Source organism: Marmota marmota, unplaced genomic scaffold (genome assembly GCF_001458135.2).
Source record: "Marmota marmota marmota unplaced genomic scaffold, marMar, whole genome shotgun sequence".
Lineage (NCBI taxonomy): Eukaryota > Metazoa > Chordata > Mammalia > Rodentia > Sciuridae > Marmota > Marmota marmota.
In genome coordinates, this window is record NW_025999927.1 from 806,831 (window position 1) to 827,545 (window position 20,715).

At 59.4% G+C, this 20,715-nt stretch overlaps 1 protein-coding gene across 1 annotated transcript; it reads right to left on the reverse strand.

The window, feature by feature from the left end:
* Positions 1–1,778: 1,778 nt before the first annotated feature.
* Pgbd5 (piggyBac transposable element derived 5) lies at positions 1,779–20,255 on the reverse strand. The gene is made up of 6 exons (XM_015504315.2): positions 19,831–20,255; positions 15,125–15,259; positions 8,704–8,884; positions 7,072–7,269; positions 3,861–3,966; positions 1,779–3,210 (listed from the first exon to the last, which is right to left on the reverse strand). Exons 1-6 carry the CDS (start codon positions 20,242–20,244, stop codon positions 3,015–3,017), a joined length of 1,230 nt encoding a protein of 409 aa, XP_015359801.1. The 5' UTR covers positions 20,245–20,255; the 3' UTR covers positions 1,779–3,014.
* Between the last annotated feature and the right edge of the window lie 460 nt (positions 20,256–20,715).

Below are 20,715 nucleotides of genomic sequence, written 5' to 3' on the forward strand. Positions count from 1 at the left end.
GTCCTCAGGGAGGTGGAAGACAACTGTGCAGAGGACAGTGGGTGGGGATAGGCAGGGTGGGTGGGCATCGCGTGTCCTGTTGGAGAACACTGTGACCAGGAGAGCCCAACAGGAGAGGTCGAGGGGCTGGAGAGCACAGCCCTGGTGTCTGAGCACCGGTCTTGGCTCACAGGAGGGCCTAGAGCACCTCACATCCTGCTAAGGCAGAGAAGCACGTGTCCCAACCCCTGTTCCCCACGAGGAGGGTGGTAGCCCGGGGAAGGGGACAGCCATCTCGCTTTACACAGCGATCCTTGGGTCACAGAAGATGGCTACACAGTCTCACCTCTGAGGACTCTTCCTGGACTGAGAGGACAGCTGTGGCCACAGGGGTGCTCCCAGCAGGGGCGTCGACTCCTGCATCAGTGTCCCCCTGGCCCTCACCCCTTGCCCGCCCCGCCTGCCCCTTCATTTGCCAAGAGCCCTGAGGATTCCCAGGTGTGGCCATCTCAGACCCCAGTGCTTCCCCTGGGTGCCCTTCCCCACGTTGCCACCGCAAAGGACCACAAGAGGCCATAGCAACGTCCTTGACTGCACCTCAGAGTTGACACCAAGCCAGCCTAGTTGTTACCGACCTGACTGGAGCCAACAGCCGCACAGTGAGGGGCCTGGCTGTGTCACAGCCGGCAGGAGCCACGCTCGGTTTAGAACCAGGAACGCGGCTCAGGCGCACCCAGTCTGTGAGGTCTGCAGCCAGTGTGACCAGCTTGAGAGCCCGGATGTGCAGAGGCGCACAGCCCAGGGAGGTGGATGTCTCCCAATGGTCTCAGCTGGGCCTTGGAGGGCCAAGTGGGGAAAGGAAGCAGGTGGGAGCCCCAGAGGGGCGCTGCCCAAGTCCTCGCCTGGCCCCTGGTTAGTGGAACCCTCCCCTGAGGAGGGAAGGGGAGCCTGGGGCGGGGTCCCTGGAGGGTCCTGCTCTCCTGGTATCCCACCTCCCCTGAGGAGGGAAGGGGGCCTGGGGCGGGGTCCCTGGAGGGTCCTGTGCTCCTGGTGTCCCACCTCCCCTGAGAAGGGAAGGGGGCCTGGGGCGGGGTCCCTGGAGAGTCCTATGCTCCTGGCGTGGAATCTGCCCAGGAGCTGAGTCAGGGCTCGGCTTCATCCCCCGGGGAGTTGAGGTCTCCCCAGAGGAGAGGACAGGAGTTGCCAGGAAGGCCATCCCCCGACCCCAGAGCCTCTGCTTACACTAGAGGGACACATGCTCTTTCTGACAGGGTCCCCAGGGAGGTGCTGGGTGAGGTCAGAGAGCAGGTCTGGGAGAGAGAGTCTGGAAACCCACCTCTGTTGAGTCTCAGGAGGAACAGACACAGGACCTGCCCACACCAGACCACTGCAGCAGGCAACAGCCACTGGCCCCTCATGCAGCGCCATGCTCCAAGACCCCAGTGGACACCTGGAAGCACGTGGCAGAGCCCCTGTGCTCCTGTGGTGAGTGCATTCATGCTGGGCACAGTTGGGGCTGGCAAGACGGAGCAGCTGCCCAGCGGTGGTCTAGAACTCAGGAACTGGTCCTCCTGGAATTTTCCACCTACTGCCTCAGGATCGTGTTTGATCACAGGTAGTGGGACACCAGGCATGGGACCCCTGCACTTAGGGACCACAGACGTCTGTGGCAGTCAAAACTCAGCTGGATTTCATCCATGAGCTGCTCAGGGGTCCAGGATACCAGGACATAGGCCAGCCATACAGTGGACAAGCTGTGTGTCCTGACCTTTGAAACAAATCCACGTATTTACAAAGAATCAACATCTAAATAGACTTTTATTTTTTTTTTTACTTGTTTGGACAGAAAAGGAAATTCATCGCTTTCATCCGTCTCCCTAAGTGTTGGAAACACGTCAACTCGAAACAGTGGGCCCCGTAGAAAAGCAACACAGATTAAAAATATATTTCTCCACGTGGTAAAAGTGCTTCCAGTCCACCCCAAGGGCAGGCAGAGGTGTCGGAGATGGTCTAGGATTTGGCCTACAGTCCGTGGCATCGAATTCAAATCACAGGTGAGGTGGCCACCGCGACTAGGGTGCAGAGGTGACGTGGGCTTGGAGCATGCTGGGGCATGCCGGCTCACCAGGGTGAAGGAGGCGGAGCATCCCCAGCCTGAGAGGCTCTGCTGGATAGAGGGCCACCTGTCCCCAGGTGAGGCCACCCTGGAGAAGCCCCAGGCCTTGGGCGTGGCCAGGAAGGCAGCCTGTGTCAAATCATGCCCCACCCAGCTTGTCCCTATGGTCCCCAGTCAGGGCTCACCAGAGCAGTGACCATCATGACCAGGAGGAAGGGCGGCCAGCAAGGGTCTGCGTGGCCAGCAAGGATCTGCAGCAGGGCGTTTGCCTCAGTGGCGTTATGCATCTTTACAGAATAAGTAATTCTGTCAGTGATGGTGACAGAACCTGCAACCACAGGCTGCCTGACCCTTGTTGGCCTGTAGCCAGTGTCCTGGGAGCCAGCGGCCCTCCCGCCCGCCACAGGCACAGACACAGAACTGATCATGCGAGGGGGTGCATGGGAACAAAGGGCACCCCCTTTACAGTAGACCTTAAGCAACAGTAAGAAAATAACCTGAAGAGAGATTTAAATAAAAACAGCATCGTGCTCAGCTGCAGCCTCTGGAGGTCCCGTGGCCCAGCCCCACGGGGCCCTGGCAGAAGCACCGCCCTGCTCTGCATCTGGTGTCACCACGCTGCTCACAGAAGGCAGACACTGGAATGCCCGCCTGCCCAGGCCTCGACCAGGCTCCTGCACTGACAGGGCCGATGCCCGCGCTTGCCGTTGCCACTGTCCTCTCTGCCTGTCCGGCTCCTGATCAGCCCACGGGCAACAGGCACCTTGCACACAGCCTTGCAGGCTCCAGGGCATCAGAAGGACGAGACAGCTGAGATGGGAGCGCCACCCTGGGGGGACTCGCGCCTCTCTGGATGCAAACCTCACCGAGGGTCCCTGATGGGCAGGCTCCCCTCCTCCCGCCATGCCTGGGGCTGGCCTCAGTGGGCGGGCGACATGTCCTCCAGGCCCAGCAGCTCCCTCACCAGTCTCTCTCCAAACTGCGCCCGGCTGTACCTCTTCAAGTGGTAGGCGTCAGACATCTTGTACAGGATGTAGGCGTTGTTGACGGCAATGCTGATGGCGAACCAGAACACCTGCTGCCAGGTCTTGCTGGGCTTATGGGAGATGAAGTACCTGAGGCAGAGGGCAGGCAGGCTGAGCGGGGTCAGGCATTGAGCCCCGAGCCCGACCGGCCCGCTGCCACTCCACGGGACACTGGTGCCTGCGGCCGGCCTGCTGCCCACACCAGCAGGCCCCACCTTGCTGCCCTCAGGGAAGCTGCTGGCCCTGGGCTCACCCTGAGGACGTGGCTCCTTCCAGCCACTTCTGCTCCCACCCTACTGTCCTGTGTGCTCTACCTGCGAGAGTGCAGGGAAGATGTGCTTAGTGTCGACCACAACCTCCTGGGCAGAGTGCCCAGCTCCTTGCAGCCCAGACCTGGCCTGGTTCTGAGGTATCTGAGCCTGGTGCTGGGCAGGCAGCCTTGGCTGGACGAATGACAATGTCACACACAGGCGTGGGGCATAGCCTAGCGCCAGGCATGCAGCCTGGGAGCCACAGTCCTTCTGAGGACTGTGGGGGTGGGCAGACTCGCCAAATGGCAGGGCTGGAGAACAAGGCTACGAAGATGGGAGCTGCCCCAGGAGGGCCCAGCAGATTTCCACCGGCCTGGCCAATCGAGCTTATTCCGGTCATGCCCAACGGGCACTCTCACCTGTGACCTCAGGCTGCCTGCACAGGGGCACAGGAGGACGGGCCAGCCCACAGCTGCCCGCCATACTCACCGACTGTACTTGTCGTCGTATCTGCAGATGTAGCTGAGGTGGGCAGCGAAGGCCTCCACGGCCAGGGGGCAGGGCACCTCCCCACTCCTCCTCTTGATGATGACCCCTGCAGGGAAGATGTACTCAGTGCCGGCCACACACCTCCTGGGCAGGGTGACCAGCTCCCTCCAGCCCAGGCCTGGCCACTGTGCTGCCCAGGACTCCCAGGGCCCGGGGAAGGGATGGAGTGGCGGCCGCTGCTGTCAGACACGGCCACACATGCCCCCTACACCCTCCTGTGTGGGTGCAGCTGGGACACACAAGGGCACTGACACTGTCACCACAGGGTCACAGGCCCCACCAGCAAGGCCCGAGACCCACCAAGGCCTACTTCTTCCTCATCTGCTGCCCAAGACGCTGCCAGACTACCTGCACCCCAGGTCTGCTGGTGGCCAAGCCATACCCAGGCCTCCAGGCAGGTTTCCCAGCAGTGCAAGGCTTCCCAGCAGCACAGGGGGTCCTGGCAGGGGGGTCACAGCATGGAGGGTCATGGCACGGACCCTTTCTGGTGCCTCTTTAAGGACTAAGTTCAGAGGACTGAAATTGCAGCAGCACGGAGCAGACTAAGTCCCAGCAAAAGTGGCGTGTTCCTGTGGGCCGATGGGCTCTGACTGAGTCAGCAGCTCCTGCCCAGCGGGGAGAAGAGGCACACAGCTGGGCTGAGCTCTCTTCCCAGCACCGGTGCTCAGGGAAGGACACCGAGAGCCCTGGGAGGACGTGAGAGCACGGCCTTGTCTCCCTCCAGCATGTCTGTCTCTGCAGGTCCACACGGCCTTGCAGGAGCCCGTGTCCTCTGCCCAGGGCTGAGGAACTAGCAGACGTGGCTCCCTCACTGGCCTTGATAAAGCTTGGTCTCAAATGGGCACAGACACTCATGGGGAGCAGGAGACAAGGAAAGCAAGAGGCTGGGAGGGTCCATGGCTCCTAGAGCCGGGAGGAAAGGATTCCTGGAATGCTCGGACCGAGACGCATCTTCTGAGGCCAGAAACTCGTTCTCGATGGGGCAGAACCAGAAGGCTGAGAAGCAGCCTCAGCATACGGGAGGCTTCAGCTCCCCATCTGGGCCACCAAGGGGACAGGAAGGGGGTCTTCTCCAGGGCTCCATGGCCACATGACCCCACGCAGCCACCCCAGTCTGCACAAAGGTGAAGCCTTTGAAGCTCACCCCAGCAGAGGGGGGCGTCCATCACCCGGAGTAGGCAGCAGGCAGCAGGTCTGCCTCTGAGAAATAAAAACCCTTTAGAGAACGAGATAAAAAACCAAAGGGGAAAGTGCAGAGAGAGATTCTGCTTTCAGGTCAATGAGAAAGAGGCGAACTCGTCACCAGAAACACGCACAGGAAGAGTCCGCAGGCCGCCGAGAGCTGTGGAGACACGCAGCCTCACCGGTAGCCCTGGCACCATGCAGATTGAAAAGAAGAGGTGCAAGTGAAGCTGGAGGAACGTGGGTCCTAGTGAAGTTCCCGTGGCTCAGCCAGTGAGCAAGTCCAGCCTGTGGCCACTGTCATCAGGGCCAGGGAGGCACTGCTGTCCCGGCACTCAGCAGCTGGGAGGGACACTGGAAGCCCGGAGTAAAGACCCCACACAAGCGTCCAGATCTTCCTGAGGAAATGATCCCAGAGTGTGGGAGCCACATCGAGTGACCAGAGATGGGCACTTTTTAAACTGTTTTTAAGTAGACCAAGAAAACCTCCTGTTCCTTAAACAAAAGTGTCCTCAGGTGTGGCAGAACGCCACTCCCAGCCACCCAGCCCACCTGCCCTTTCCTCTCAGGGCCTTTAGGGCCTGGAGCCTGGCCTGCCCACAGTGGCCGCGGCCTTATACCTTGGGATGCTGTAGGGAGTCGAGGCTTCGGGACTGGATGTCAAAACAGCTGAGAACTATCGCCAGGCTGACACAAACATTTCATCCCAACTCTTAGAGTCGCCCACTGGCTCCTCCTGCCCCACACCCCTGTGTTCCCACCAGGCCCCCCGTCTGACGAGAGGGTCCCTCCCCAGGCTGTCCCCAGGCCCCTAGAGCATGCTCTCCTGTGCACCCTTGGGAACGGTGGAAGCAGCCGCCACGCCCTACCCCGGGCCGAGTGCCTCCCTCCAATGCCGGATGCAGCCTGGAGCAGCTTCCTGCACCCCTGCACCACACAGAACAAAGCCCCTGCACTGAGTCCCCAGACCACAGTCCCCACCCAGGGTGCAGTGGAGGGCAGGGACATGAATGGCACACAGATCACATGAGGACCGCCATGCCGGCACCCAGTGGCCCTCCTGTGAAGGGCCTGCTGTTCCTCAGGCTCTTCCCAGGAGCTTCGCAGTACTGGGGTGACACCATTTAGCCTCTGGCCAGCGGAGGCCCTTGCTAGAGGTAGATAGACTCCCAAGGGGACACCTGGAAGGCCGAGCAGTCACAAATGCCAATGACACAACGATCCTGTAAATGCCTCACACATGTGGCTAGCCACCACACCCTGTGCACAGCTGAGTGAAACCCGTGTCCCAGCTGGCCAGGCTGAGCTCACGCTCAGGAAGCGCCCTCCATGCCCGCCTCCTGACACCATAGCCGCAGTCAGGCCCAGGGCCCAGCCCTGAGTCCCAGGGCCACATGACAGGCGGCAGAGCCACTGAGGGCTGCCTGGGTGCACTCCATGCATCACTGCTGCCACCACCAGGTACCCCACCAAAAAGACCCACCCTGATCAAGCTTCTCCAGGGACCCCCACCATAATTAAGCTTCTTGTCAGCAAGATTTTACAAAGAGTGTCAACAGGACTTCACAGGGTTTCTGCAGAGAGCTCAATGTGGTCTGAAGCTTCCTCTTAATGCCAGGTTTTCTGACAAAAGGTGCCATGGGCTCTGTCTCCAGAGAGCTCGATGTGCAAAAGTTACTGCTTGTTTTCTTGGAAAAACTTGTGAAACCTGTCTCTGATCTAAGAGTATGGGACAAAGAGTGACGGCTCTGTGACCAGTGCCTGGTGTAAGCCCCCACTGAGTATGAGCCTAACCCACTCCAGACCAGGGGCCCGAGGATGTTAGGCATCAGACTCTCTGGACCACTGCAACTTAAATAAGCCTGCTTCCTAGAAATTCCTCGGGTGTCCAGCCTCATCTGTCCTATACCACCAAGACCTGCGGGGCTGGCCACGCCCTTGCCCCCGGCACCCACATGGCTGGGCTCACCTTGCTGCACTGGGGAGTAGGCGTTGGTCAAGAAGCGAAAGTGCCCCTTGTTGTACCAGCAGATCAGGGACATGTTCCCCTTCATCTTGATCTGGTGCTGGCCGCGGGCCGGCGGTGTGGCTGGGTTAGTCAGCATGGATGGAGGGAGTCCTGTGCAGTCACTCTTCCGGGAGCTAAGCAGGCCACAGCAGTAGATCTCTGGTGGGAAAAACGCAGGTCACACAGGCAACCACCTGCTGAGACCAGCTGGGGCCTTGCCCTCTGCGGCTTCCCCGAGGCCTCTGGAGGACATCTGCTAGACTGCAGGGAAGGCCCGCAGGCACTGGACGGTGCCTTTGTCCACGGAGGCCCTGGGGCCTGGCACAGTGCCAAGCCTGTGCCCTGTCTGCCTCCAGAAACTTTTGTACTTGTGTTATCTCAGTATGTCAGGACAGGAGGCGCCACTGGGCCTCCAGACCAAGGCCCCCATCACAGCTGGGAGGGCAAAGATGGGCATGACCCATGGGGAGGGGCGCGGCCCAGAACACTGCAGCCAGGCCTGGGGCAGGCACCGCCCCAGCAACCCCAGTGTGCACCTGACCCCAGTGTGCAGAACTGCCCCTGCTGCAAAGAACATGCATGGCAGCCCCTGCGAAGTGCTTCTAAGGGGGCAGTGAGATCCGAGAACGTGTCACCTAGCCTCTTGCATACCTCCCAACTCCTCTACTCTCCTGTAGCTGGGAGCTTCCCGTCCCATCCTGCTGCCTTCCTGAGCTGGGAGCGCCCTTCCTCTGGGACTCCCAGGAGCGGCACACCCAGCTCCCGGAGCAGCAGCCCAATGGCCAGAGCCACGCTCCGCACCCCAGACTGCCCGTAGAGCCTCCCTCTGCCCAGCACCAGTCCCACCCCAGCACACCGGCCAAGCTGAGCCGGCCCCACATCCCTCCAGCAGGCAGAGGTAAGCCAGGGAGCGGCACCGTCACTCTCCCAAAGTGGCTGCCTCTCAGGGCCAATCTCCTGCCACTCTCCCCCGCCACACCCTTCTCAGCCCTGTCACTCATACTTACGATGGAGCCCAGCAGACTGGCCAGCCTGTGAGAAGCAGAGGCCTGGCAGCTCCTGTACCTCACTGGCAGCAGAAGCCCAGGATGCAAGCTGTCTGCCCACCAGACTCACAGGGTCCAGTTTTAAGGCCAGACATCTGTGCTGCAGCTGAGCAACAGTGATTCTAGGGGCCACTGTGCACAGGTGGGCACCTTCCGTGCTTCCCCTGAGCTGCCTGGGTCCACCCTGGCCTGGTCCAGCTCTCCTCCTCCTGCAGCCTCACCTCTGCCTGAACCAGGGCAGCCTGGCCCAGTCTGTGCAGGGGCCTAGGACACGGACACCCAGAGAATGTCCCCTGTCTGCACAGTGCTCATCTGCCCACCTGGAAGGGCCACCTAGAGATGGTGGGTGAGCTCAGAAGTCTCCAGACCCCACACCCAGGACTCGTACACCTGGAGGTCATCAGTACCCCACAGGGTCCAGGCTCACAGGGCGGAGAGAGGAACTGATTCCCCCTCACCTGGCAGCCTGTGGTCTGCACCCTCCACCCGACCCACACATCTGCCTGGAAGTGAGGTAGGGCTTGCTGGGACCACCCGCTGGACAAACCTTGCTTCTCGAACTCTTCAAACAGTGTCAGGCTGGTGATGCTGGGCCCCGTGAAGATGATGTAGTTCTTGCCGGCTGCACTGCGGCACAGGCTCCTGGCCACCATGCTGTGTAGCTGAGGCTTGTTCTTCAGGGCGTCCAGGCTGTCTGGACCTCCACCTTCCTTCAGGTGGACGTAAATCTGTAACAGACACCAGAGGCCCATATGTTCAGGGCGCCGTTGGGAGAGACCCCAAAGCTGAAGGAAGTGTGGATCTTTGGGCTGGAGCTGGAGGCAACCCCTACCCCAAGTCTTCCCCACCACGGTGGCCCTGTGTCACCCAAGATCGCCTGCAGCCCCAGCGGCTGGTGACTCAGCCTAATGTTTCAGGTGGGGGTCAGGGTGGCAAAGGTCCAGCAGCTACAGCTCTGACCCTGAGGCTGAGGTGGACACAAGCACCATCCCATCCTGAAGCATGGGTTGGCTGGTGTTTACCAGGAACTAGAGTAAAGGCTACCTCTATGGTCAGGAGGTGGGATGGGCCTGCCAAGGCCCAGGACCAGCAGAGAGGACAAGCAGGTGGAAGGTGCAATCAGCAGTATCCATGCTCCTTCTATGCGCAGCCCAAAGGGTTGGCACGAAGAAGAGCAGCTTGGAGAACCACCTGTCCTGCCCATGGCGCAGCCAGGAGGGGCTCCCCAGAGGGCTGGCAGTGTCCTCACCAGGAGCTCGGGCGTCTCTGGAGCATTCCTAGGGCCTCTGGGCAGCCGTTCAGCAGTCCCTACCACTGCCTTGTGCCTGCCCATCCCCGGGGGCGCACTGACCTCCAACCACGGAGGGAGTAGGTGCATCAGGCAGAAGCCAACTGTGCCCAGAGACAGAGGGCCCAGGCAGAGCCCAGCGCCCTCTCAGGACCGTCCTGTCCAGTGGCTCTGGGGCATCCCTCGCAGAACGCACGAGCCTGAGGTCCTAACAGGGGGCCAAATGAAGGTCTGAACCACATCTGGGACGGGAGGCAGGGCCCTGGCTCAGCAAGAGCGTCTCAGAAAACAGTCACCACCGCTACAGGAAGCATGGTGCTGGGTCAGTTGATCCCGGAATGCCACGTGGCCCAGGGGTCTTCACCTGCTGCAGGTGACCTCCACCTACACCACAGCTGGGCAGTTTGTCCGTCTACACCGAAGGTCAAGACGCTCTGCTGGTCCCTTTTCTTGCTGTACCAACTTGGTGGCTGCAGTTGCCAGTCTGTCAGCTCACGGCTCGCAGGCTGGGGTCTGAGCCTGGTGTGGTGTCTTTCTGCTCCAGGTCACACGGGGCTGAAGTCAAGGTATCACTGGCATGTCCCATCTACAGGGTGCATTTCTGTTTCCCGTGGCTGCAGGACAGAGGTCCTGGTCTTTCTGGCCATGAGGGACCCGGCTGCATCCCCGCCAATGGCAACTCCACCCTCAGAGCCAGCAGCAGAGCCCCTTCCTCAGGCGAAGGCCTCTGGCGCATCCCATTTTCTCCAGGAAGAACCTGGCCTGGCTCTGATGCCAAGTGGTTGAGCCTTCCCAGATACGTGCCCTTGAGCTAGTTTAAACTTTCACAAGGGAACACCAAAGCCCCTCGACAGTGCTGCTGCGGCAGGCCCTTTGGTGTGAACAGCCAGGAGGCCTGTGCACAGGCAGAAGCTCCTGTGCGTGGGAGGAGCTGGGACGCACAGGAGGGCGAGGGCCTTCTGAGGCAGAGAAGAGGCTCCACACTGCTGGCTGGAGACGGCAGCAAAGCACGTCCAGGCAGACGTGAAACAAGCCTGCTGGCCCCAGCACCCCACATGGTGAGGCCTGGGCCTCAGAGCAGCCACCAAGAGGGGTCAGCAGCAGGTGAGATGACCCGTGGTGTGTGGGTGGCAGGTGGCTTAGTCACGTGCAGAACGTGCAGTAACAGAAACGGCACCGTGTCCCCATAAGGGCAGATGTGACTCGCAAGACAACTCAAGCGTGTGCACGCTTACACAGGCCATGTCCTTGGGCCACTTCTGTATGACAATGTGTTTGTTGTGTTCACAGACATCCGGGACTTGTGCTTGATCCTCAATGGACAACACATTTAACCAGAAAAAGAAGAACCTGCGTGGCAGCATTGACCACAGCGTACGTGGAATGTGCAGCACCTGCAGGGCCTGTGCCGTGGCTGTGGTGAACGGCCTCCCATGGCCTGGAGACGATGAGGCTGCAGAGTCAGGTGGCCTCCTGCTCCTATTTACTGAGCACCCCTGATGTGTGCCAAGGGCCTTGACCCTGGGGCAGGCGGGGTGAGGGCGTCCGGCTGTAGGAGGCTGATGGAGCCCCCAGGGCAGCCCTTCTCTGCCCAAGGACACCGTTGCAAGGGAGGGATTGTGACAGAGGCCTCCTGTCTCACCAGGAAACCAGGAAGTAGCCTGCAGCCAGAGGTGGACAGCTAGAGCCCAGGATGCCCGTCTGGAGAGTGGTGCACACTTCTCTTAACCACTGAGAAGCTCTGGAAGCCTCACAGGCCCTGCCCAGCACAGGACCCAGGACCTGGCATCAGTGGTGCTGGGAAGTCTGGCTACTCCATGCCCCTGCAGGACTACGGGGCCTGGCCGTCCCGGTGGCCTCGACTGAGAATTCCAGAAAGCCCCTCAGCTGGGGAGCAGCTCCAGTGGAGTCTCAACCCCAGGATGCACGCTGTGTTGGTCATGTCCAGACTGGAGTCTCCTGAAGAACTTGTCAGCCTCTGAGACCACAGTGTCCTGGAGGCCACACACCTTCTTCCTTGGGTGCTCTCTATGGCAGTGTCTGATGCAGCACCAAAGCCTACAGCCTCGGGACAAGCATCTGTTGGCCTGCTTTTAAAAGGAGTGGGATCTTGCTAGGCACAGTGGTACACACCTGTGATCCCAGAACTGGGGAGGCTGAGGCAGGAGGATCGCAAGTTAGAGGCTGGCTAGGTAATTGCCAATCACAGTCTGCAAGGACATTTTCCTGCCTGTGCAGAGAGTGGGCTGGAAGCCTCTTCAGGGCAGGACATGTCCCTTTTGGATGTCGAGCTTTTCACTTTTCCTAGAAAAGTTTTTCTTGCTCCTATGTCTTCTCACATGCATGCACATGGTACTGGGAAATTAACCCAGGGTGCTCTAGCACAGAGCCTTGTCCCCAGTCCTTTTTATTTTAAAGACAGGGCTCTGCTAAGTTGCTGAGGCTGGCCTCAAACTTGTGATCCTCCTGCCTCAGTCTCCAGAGTTGCTGAGATCACAGCACGGCCACCACATGGTTTAACTTTTGAAAAAAATGGAATTAAAGGTGGGAAGGCTGTTATTAATACACCATGCCCAGGAGTTGTTGCTGGTGCTACCCATTTTATACTGACCCTGTGACAGAAGAACTGCGAGAACAAAGGCCAGGGTGTCAGCACTTCAGGGACCACTTACGAGATGGCATTCACCTGGCCCTACTTCCAAAGTGCCCCAGACTTGAGAGGCAGGACAAAGTCCTCTCTCCCTGGGCTCCAGGGAGCATTAGGGCTGGCTGCAGCTCCTGCCAAACCCCGAGGTCCAGACGCATTGGCTAACACGGCTCTGCTGTGGCTGTGTTGCCCGGGGGGCCAGGAGAGCACCAGGGAAACCCTGCTGGCTACCTGGTCTTAACCCTGCCCTGCTTCCTGTCTTCAGAGTAGGTCAGGATCCTCCATTGTGAGTGCACAGCATGTCTGGGGACACGAAACTGGTGACTCTGTCATTGCCGATGGGGCAAGGAGCGGGGGATGGCATGGGGAACCCAGCGGTGGGCAGACGGCACAACATGCACACCTCTGCCCCCTGGAAGGATAAGGGCAGATGGAGGTGTCAGGTCACCTGGCTGCCCCTTGTGACAGCCACGTGAGTTCAACCTGTCTGTCCGTGGGAGAAGCTGGGGACCGCAGGCGGGACGTTGGGCCAGGCCGGGGAGCTGTCGCTGGGTCGGGTGATTACCTGGCCAAGGTGCTTGGCTGCCAGGAGCCCTGCCTCCTTGTCTGTTGGCACACATTGCCAGGCCACGGTCCTGCAGCACAAGCTGGGCACGTGGGAGGGGTGCTGTGCACAGGTGCCCCCGGTCCTCAGATTCGCTCCAAGATCCCCATGGGTGCCCGAAGCCACTGGTGGTACTGCCCTGGATCTGGTCACGTGCTGTAGCCATAACTTTTGCAGTTTGAGGCACAACAGCAAAACTGGAGAGCATCGGTTCCCTTCATAATTTTACAGGCAGATTTGTTCTTACTGACCATCTCAACATGGGTTTTTTTTTTTTTTTTATTTCTTACTGTCAAGAACTTTCCTCTTTCATTTAGAAGAAGCAGCTTCTCTGGGCAAACCTGAGCAGCCAGCACCACCACCTCACTATTATGAGGTGACTTTGGACACAGCGCTGCAACAGTCCACCTGGTAACTGAGATGACTCCTGGGGATGCACTGGTGGGTAGCACATACAGGGTGGATATGCTGGGAAAGGGGTGAGTCAGGTCTTGGGCAGCACAGACAGTGAGCTCCCTTCACCACACTCGGAACAGTGAACAGTCCAAAATGTGTGCTGTCCATTTCTGAAATTTCCCATCTGGTGTTTTCAGACTGTGGCTGACAGCGGATGACTGACCCCTGAGAACATGAGACAGCGCATGGGGCCACTGGGTGGAGCTCGGCAAGGGTGCTGCTCAGCCACTGCCTCTGGACACGGCATTCTTAAGCACACAGCCGCCTCTGCTCTCGGGGGCCAAGGCTCAGCCTGCAGCCTGTACAAGCCCCAGGACTGCACCACATGCTGTGAATCAGTACCATAGTCTCTCCTGCTGGAGAAGCCGGGGCTCTACCCATCCCTGGTATTCAGGGTGAGCACAGTGCAAACAGAAGGTGTGTGTGGTGTGTGGGATCCACAAGGCCGGCAGACTCCCTGAAGGAAGGAGTGGCTGTCCCTATAGAATGCACCCAGTGCACCGGCCCAGCCCACCTGAGGGTCCTTCAGTCTGCAGGAGAAAGACGGGACCCACCCACTGATGGAGGACATCCCCAGAGCTTGTGCCCTCCAGCTCTGCAGGAAAACCGCAGTCTCTTCAGGTGCCTATGATCCGAGGTGGCCAGGAGTCACCAGGCAACTCTTCCTACCAGTCCTAGCTCAGGACAGAGGGGTGGGCAGCCACCCTGAAGCTGGGCCCAGGTCTGCAGCCACGAGGCCAGCAGCCTGGTGGGAGCACACAGGCGGAACTGGCCTGGTCACCAGGGACTTAACCTTGGAGTCACCCTCTGGTCTCCAGCCTGCTGCCCCCTCTCCGACACCACCTCCTCTGGGATACGAACCATGTCTTCCATCAGTTCTGAGGGGCCAATAGCACGCATGCCCCCAGTGAAGGCCAATTTCACTGGCGGGTTGGTGGCCTGGTGTGAGGATGGCCTGAGGCCTTAGCCTAAGCAACTCCATCTTAAAACTCCACTTGGAAACCTGCAGTCTCTCCAGGCGCCTATGAAGCCCTCCAGTATGGCCCTCAAGCACAGCCTGACATAAACAAGTCACTTCTCCCCACCCTGACAAACTCAGAGTGAAGTCTCTGTCATGTTGTCCTCCCCGGATAAGGGGAAGAGGCAAGAAAATCAGGGTGAGGACCCCCAGACCAGATGCTTTAACCCCAGGGCAAATGATGTCACTGAGAAACCCAGTGGCCGCTGATAAGGATAGAAAGGGTGGTCAGAAGCCCCTGAATTTAGTATAAATGATGGAGCAGATGAACAGATGTTCAGCCAGCCGACACTGATGCCCTCACACTGAGCACCTGAGGTGACATCCCAACTCTTCTCATCCTTTGCTGATCCTCTGCATCTTCCTGACTGCTCTCAAACTCTGCAGCCACATCTTGACCCTGGGGAGAGCCACAACTTCTCCCTGTGACCCTCTCCTCAACCAGCTGTCAGCTCCACCCCAGGAGGGGCCTCTATCGGTTCCTGACCTGATCACCTCATTCTGAGTGTGCATCTGCTGGACTTAAAGCCTAGGGCTTGAGACTTTAGATCGGACACTTGAGCTTAGCAAGAAGAGGGAATGTCTGTCATGAGCCTGACATGATTAAGTGTGTCTGCAGTGCTTAGGATCAACCTAGAATTGTTTGCTGTGAATTGATTATGTCTATTGCAGTGCCCAGCACTAAGGATTGTCATTTTCTCGATTAAGAACCTATAGAGTGAAATTGTACTGAGTGATCTGAGTGGATAAAGCATTGAAAAGGGCAGAAGCGTGGACATCTTTATTTCTCCCCCTGGACTGCATAAGTCGCACCTTTGCCCACCATGCCACCTGTGCAGATGGCCTCCTGGGGACTGGCAGGCATCTTTGGGGACATCTCAGGGGAATGTGGGTGCCTCTAGAGGCCAAGTGTTGAGGGAACTGGCCCCCCGGGTGGCAGGGGCCCTGTGAGCACCTGGACAATGAAGCCGGTGGACGAGCACTGCCGGACCCAGAGGCTGAACTTCCGCTTCTTCCTCTTTCGCAGCTCACGCTCCGTGCACGTGGCGACAAACACAGGGTCCTCATCAATCAGGGGTTCATGTAGCACCTGCCAGGGAAAAGCAGAAGTTCCCACGGAAGGCAGCGTTAGCTTGGCTCCCATTTGCCTCTGGCTGGCTGTGTGGCCTCAGCCAGGCACCTGACTTCTCTGAGGCAGTGTCCTTATCCACAAGCTGAAATGTCAGTATTTACAGTGTCCCAGGAAAGACACAACAAGAAAGGGGCCCTGAGCACAAACCCTGACAGCAAATGCCATCCGTGGAACTGCTATAAGGGCCTGACGTCCCCAGTCCCGACTGCTGGGGAGAGGGATCCCAGCAGTGATCCTCCGGTCTCTGGCTGGACACATCCAGTGGAGGGTGCCCATCTCTGTGCCAGGACACCTTGTCCATGGTGGGCAGCTCCATGGCTGAGGAGTTCTCTCTTGCAGAGTCAAAAATGCACAAACACTTATCTAAAACCCTCGGGCCCACTTCCACCCGTGAGAAACAAAGGAGAAACAGGCTCTCTTTGTCTTTTTCCGTGCTGAGGTGGGCAGGGGTCTCACAAGGGCTAGGCTGGGGCTCTGCCACCTCCCTCATTAGGGTCTCAGGTCAGCTCTCCTGTTGCCTGCGGCCTCCTCTGCCCAGACCGACTGTCCCCTCTCAACAAGCGCCTCAGGTGACCCGGTTCCCTGCCAACCCATTACAAAGTTACGTGGCTTTCCCAATAAGAGGTCAACGAAGCTGCTCCAAGGGGGCAAAGGGCCGCTTCTCCTAGCAGAAGCATCTTGGAGGCTGCCGGTAGATTTTAGGAACAAACTACTTCCTCCACCCCACTTGTGTTCCAAAGCTAACTGTGAATCAGAACACGTGTCTGTTAGCTAAAGGGGGTCAGCACCGATGCAGCTCCAGGAGCGGTCACAGTGCTTTGGTCAGGATCAGCAGGCCACAGCCCCGGCTGGCCCTCCCCCTGCTTTGTAAACGAAGTCCTACTGGAACTGGCTCTGCGTGTTCTTTCATGTGTCGTCTGTGGCTGTGTCTGGGCCACAGCAGCAGAACTGACCAGGCCCACAGGGACACATCATTCTGAAGTACCCCATGCCATTAAACGAACACTGTCAACAAAGAAGTCACCCAGGGACCTTGCCCACGTGTGGCTCTGACCCAGCAGGACTGAGGCAGCAGCTGACACTGTTTCCCCGGGTCCCTGGTGCCGTCAGAGCACTGTCTGACCAGGAATGGAGGTGCTCACCACTGGGAACTGCATGGTGCCCCCCTTCTCCCATCACCTGGAATTCCATTTTAATAGTGGAATGCCTGCAGGGTCTGAGTTGGGGACAAGCCCGCTGTGCTTGCTGTGGGAAGCACGGGGACATCAAGCCTGGTCCCGGCCTCTCTCAGGGTCCCAGGCCTGGCTGCAGCCTCCTGGGCCCTCACATCTGGCTTCTGGAATCACTGGGGTGCGAGTCATGAGGTGTTCACAGCCTGTGTGGACCCACTCTGGCACAATGGGCAATGGCATGGACACAGAACTGCCCTCCTGTTCAGCAGAGCAGCAGGCACACTCCACAGCACCCGCAGCACACACCCCTTGGGCACAAATGTGCCTGACACCCTGCAGGCCCAGCAGGGGCCCCAGACCTGACCCTCCTGTCAACAAGGGAACATGGGTCAGTATGAAGCTCGGCAGGGGCACAGGGGCCCAGCTCTGGAAATACTCATACCACAAGTCCCCTCTTCCCCAGGGGAGGTTGTTGCCTTTGTCACAGGTGCAACTTCCAGGGCCCCTGTGCATGAAGGCCTACTCTGAGTGTTCTGGATGGCACGTGGTGTGTAAGGACAGGACATCCATTTGCCTATTTGCACAACCCTGAGGCATCTCTGATCACTGGCTCTGGTCTTGAGAAAATGCAGCGTGTCCCATTTTGTATTTGTTTGGATGCCACACAGGCAGGGGCACACACCCACCTGGCTATGACAGGAGGTCCTCTGGGGCTCTGCAAGCCTTCCAAAGGCTGTGGTGGGCTGGGCCTGTGGTGCTTAGGGTGGCAAGAGGGAGCAGGCACAGCATCTCCCGGGAACTGGAGCAAATCCGTCCTCATGCCTGAGCAGAGGGACAGAGTGTCCCATTTTAACACCCGCCCTGTAGCTGCTGTCCAGCTGCTGCCTGCTCAGGGCTCTGAAGGGCTGCAGGGCCTCCCTCCAGCTCCCAGGCCCAGTGCTGCCCAGGGACAAGTCCGTGGATTTCAGGTCCCCTCAGGGCCCTGAGGAGTACCAGAGGGGCATGGTGAACATCCTGAATCAGGCCACAGAGGGCTGAGCCTGCAGCCAGGGGTGCACAGGCAGCCCAGGACCAGCGCACAGTAGGTATGCAACAGACGTGAGCACCACCGTGGACAAGGCTCACCTAGACAGGGAGCCAGAGAGTCCCCAGCAACTCTGCCTTTAGACTCTGCACATCAACCAACCAACGAGCTGGACGTGGGACTCCTGAGAACTGCAGGGACATGACAGGCCTGCAGTCCCCAAGACGTCTGACCCAGGATGGTCAGAGGTGGTTGTTTCTGTTCCCTGTGTGCAGCCAACATGTCTCCCACTGGGTCATTCCCAACCACACAAGTGTTCAGCGACATAAAAACCACATCTAAGCCCTGCAGGCCGAGGACGAGGCAGTGCTGTGTCCACCAGAGACAGCACCTGTTGTTACTGGTAGGCAGGTGGAACTCAGCTGCCCACCCATCATGGGAGGGACTCAGCATCAGGATCTGGGGAACACAGGCACCGTGGGGCCTGGACAATGGACACATCTGCCCAGAAGAGAAAGTCATCCCAAACACCTGGCCATCATGAGAGGGCCTGCCCAGCAGGTTCCAGAAAGCAGGGGAGCTACTCAGGGGGTCTTCAGACCCCCACAGACCTAAAACCTGGTGATGTCCTCCCACAAAGCCCGTGGCTTCTGGTGGGGTCAGGTGGGACAGTAGAGCTGAGGAGAGGCTCCAGAAGAGAACATCAGGGCTGGGGCTATCAGAAGTCCGTCAAGGAAGGCACACAACATGGTCAGTGAGCCTCTGGACACAGAAGGGAAGGAGGCGTCTTTCCACACAAAACGGCCCAAGGCAACAGGCTCACGTGGGTGAGCCACATTCCACAGCCAGGCTGCACCTCCCAGACTAGACGTACCCTGCCCTACCTACAGCCTCCCAATCTGCCAGACCAGGAAAGGTACTCCAAGGAGGATTCCAGAGTCTATCTCACTGCAGGTGTGATGGTCCTGGACCCAGGTGCACACCAGGCGGGGAGGTACTGGGCCACGGGCCCAGGTACACACCAGGCAGGGAGGTTCTGAGACATGGGCACAGGTGCACACCAGGAGGGGAGGTTCTGGAGGCTACGGGCACAGGTGCACACCAGGCAGGGAGGTTCTGGGCCACAGGCACAGGTGTGCACCAGGAGGGGAGGTTCTGGGCCATGGGCACAGGTGTGCACTAGGTGGGGAGGTTCTGGGCCACGGGCATAGGTGCACACCAGGCAGGGAGGCTGGGCCACACGCATAGGTGCACACCAGGCGGGGAAGTTCTGGGCCACGGGCACAGGTGTGCACCAGGCGGGGAGGCTGGGGGCCATGGGCCCAGGTGTTCACCAGGCAGGGAGGTTCTGGGCCACGGGCACAGGTGCGCACCAGGCAGGGAGGTTCTGGGCCACTGGCACAGGTGCACACCAGATGGGGAGGTTCTGGACCACGGGCATACATGTGCACACCAGATGGGGAGGTTCTGGACCACGGGCATACATGTGCACCAGGAGGTGAGGTTCTGGGCCACGGGCACAGGTGCTCACCAGGTAGGGAGGTTCTGGGCCATGGGCACAGGTGCACACCAGGAAGAGAGGTTCTGGGCCACGGGCACAGGTGCGCACCAGGCAGGGCGGTTCTGGGCCACGGGCACAGGTGCGCATCAGGCAGGGCGGTTCTGGGCCACGGGCACAGGTGCGCATCAGGCAGGGAGGTTCTGGGCCACGGGGACACGTATGCACCAGGAGGTGAGGTTCTGGGCCACAGGCACAGGTGCTCACCAGGCGGGGAGGTTCTAAGCTATGGGCACAGGTGCACACTAGTCGGGGAGGCTTAGGAGTTAAGGTTAGCCAGTGCTACCACCTCCTGCGAAAGTGGGAAAGTTGACAGGGAGCCACACCAGAGGGGTCCTGGGCTCTACAAAACCTTGTACAGAGACTGGTCTCTGCAGAGTAGCCTGGTAGGCCTTTGGCACCTAAGCTGCCCCTGGGACCTGAAGGTCTATTGCTGTCCCTGCTCATTCCCTGTGCCACGGGTGTCCAGCCCCTCTCCACCACCAGCAGGCTCGTGTCCAGAGGATATGAGGAGGGGGTGCCAGCTTGCAGAACACACTTTGGGAGAGGAAAGTTGGAAAGGTGACAGCGGCCCCTCAGGAGCAAGCCACAACTCTGGTGGGAGCTCTCTTCCCGTCATCCTCGCCAATCAACACTGGTATAGGGGTCAACAGAACAAGGAACAGCAGAGGTGACCTGAAGGGACCTTGGGTGGGCAGGGGAGAACAGAACCCAAGTCCCGCCACCAGCCAGGCACAGACAGGCACTGGAGCAGCTGGCCAAGGCCCCAGCTCACCTGGGTTTGGGACGGCCTGAAGGCGGCCTCGAAGCTGCCCTGCAGGGAGTCGAGGAAGGGCTGCACCTTGTAGAGCCCATGCGTGGCCTGGCTGGAGCGGAAGGCCACAACGTGGAAGTACTTGAGGATCTTCTCGAAGCGGGCCTGGCTCATGGCCAGGGCCAGGCTGCGGTTGCTGTAGAAGCCGCCGCTCCAGATGCTGAGGACAGACTCACAGTGGGAGACGCTGGTGGAGATCACATAGCCCAGGAAGGCCTTCATCTCAGCCAGTGTCACCTCCACCCAGGCACCGTCGCTGCCAAATCGCTCCTGGAACTTCTTGGCGTACATGTTGGTCTGCATCACCATGCTCTTAAGCACGTTGTCGGGGACAAACAGCTGGAAGAAGTCCATGGCACTGGCACTGGGGGGCATCTTCCGTGTGGGACCTAAAACCCAAAGACAGGCCACATGCTCATCCTATGACCCCAAATGCAGGAAGAACATGCTGTTGCCCAGCCCTGGCCCTCCTCCCTCCTGGAGGAGCCAGAATTCAGTGCCCTGGGGAGGCGACGGTCCTGCTGCACCTCCTGCCTGGCCTCTGGCCCCACGGCAGAGCCCAAGCAGCTCCTTCCCTGAACGCAGCAGCACCAGTGCCGACAGCCCATACCCCAGGGAGGACAAAGGGGCAGGGATGTGGCTAAGTGGCTATCTGGCTTCCACTGTCTTATACTTTAGGGTGGCTCTGTGGGTAAGCCACTTCCACCAAGGAGCAGCTCCCTCCAGGAAAGGGCACCCTTGCCAGGCATGCCCAACGGGGCACCCTGAGCCCACCAGTGAGTGATCTGAGGGGGCTGGTCTACAAGACATCGCCAGTGTGCTGAGACTCCGTGACTCACAACAGGG

What these genes read in the sequence shown, in the direction of transcription:
- Pgbd5 (XM_015504315.2), bottom strand. Translation starts at nt 20,244, where the DNA reads ATGCCCCCCAGTGCCAGTGCCATGGACTTCTTCCAGCTGTTTGTCCCC. An exon ending in CCACCGGCTTCATTGTCCAG is followed by an intron (nt 8,885 to 15,124) that starts GTGCTCACAGGG and finishes TGTCTGTTACAG; the next exon opens with ATTTACGTCCACCTGAAGGA. An exon ending in TGAAGAGTTCGAGAAGCAAG is followed by an intron (nt 7,270 to 8,703) that starts GTTTGTCCAGCG and finishes TTTTCCCACCAG; the next exon opens with AGATCTACTGCTGTGGCCTG.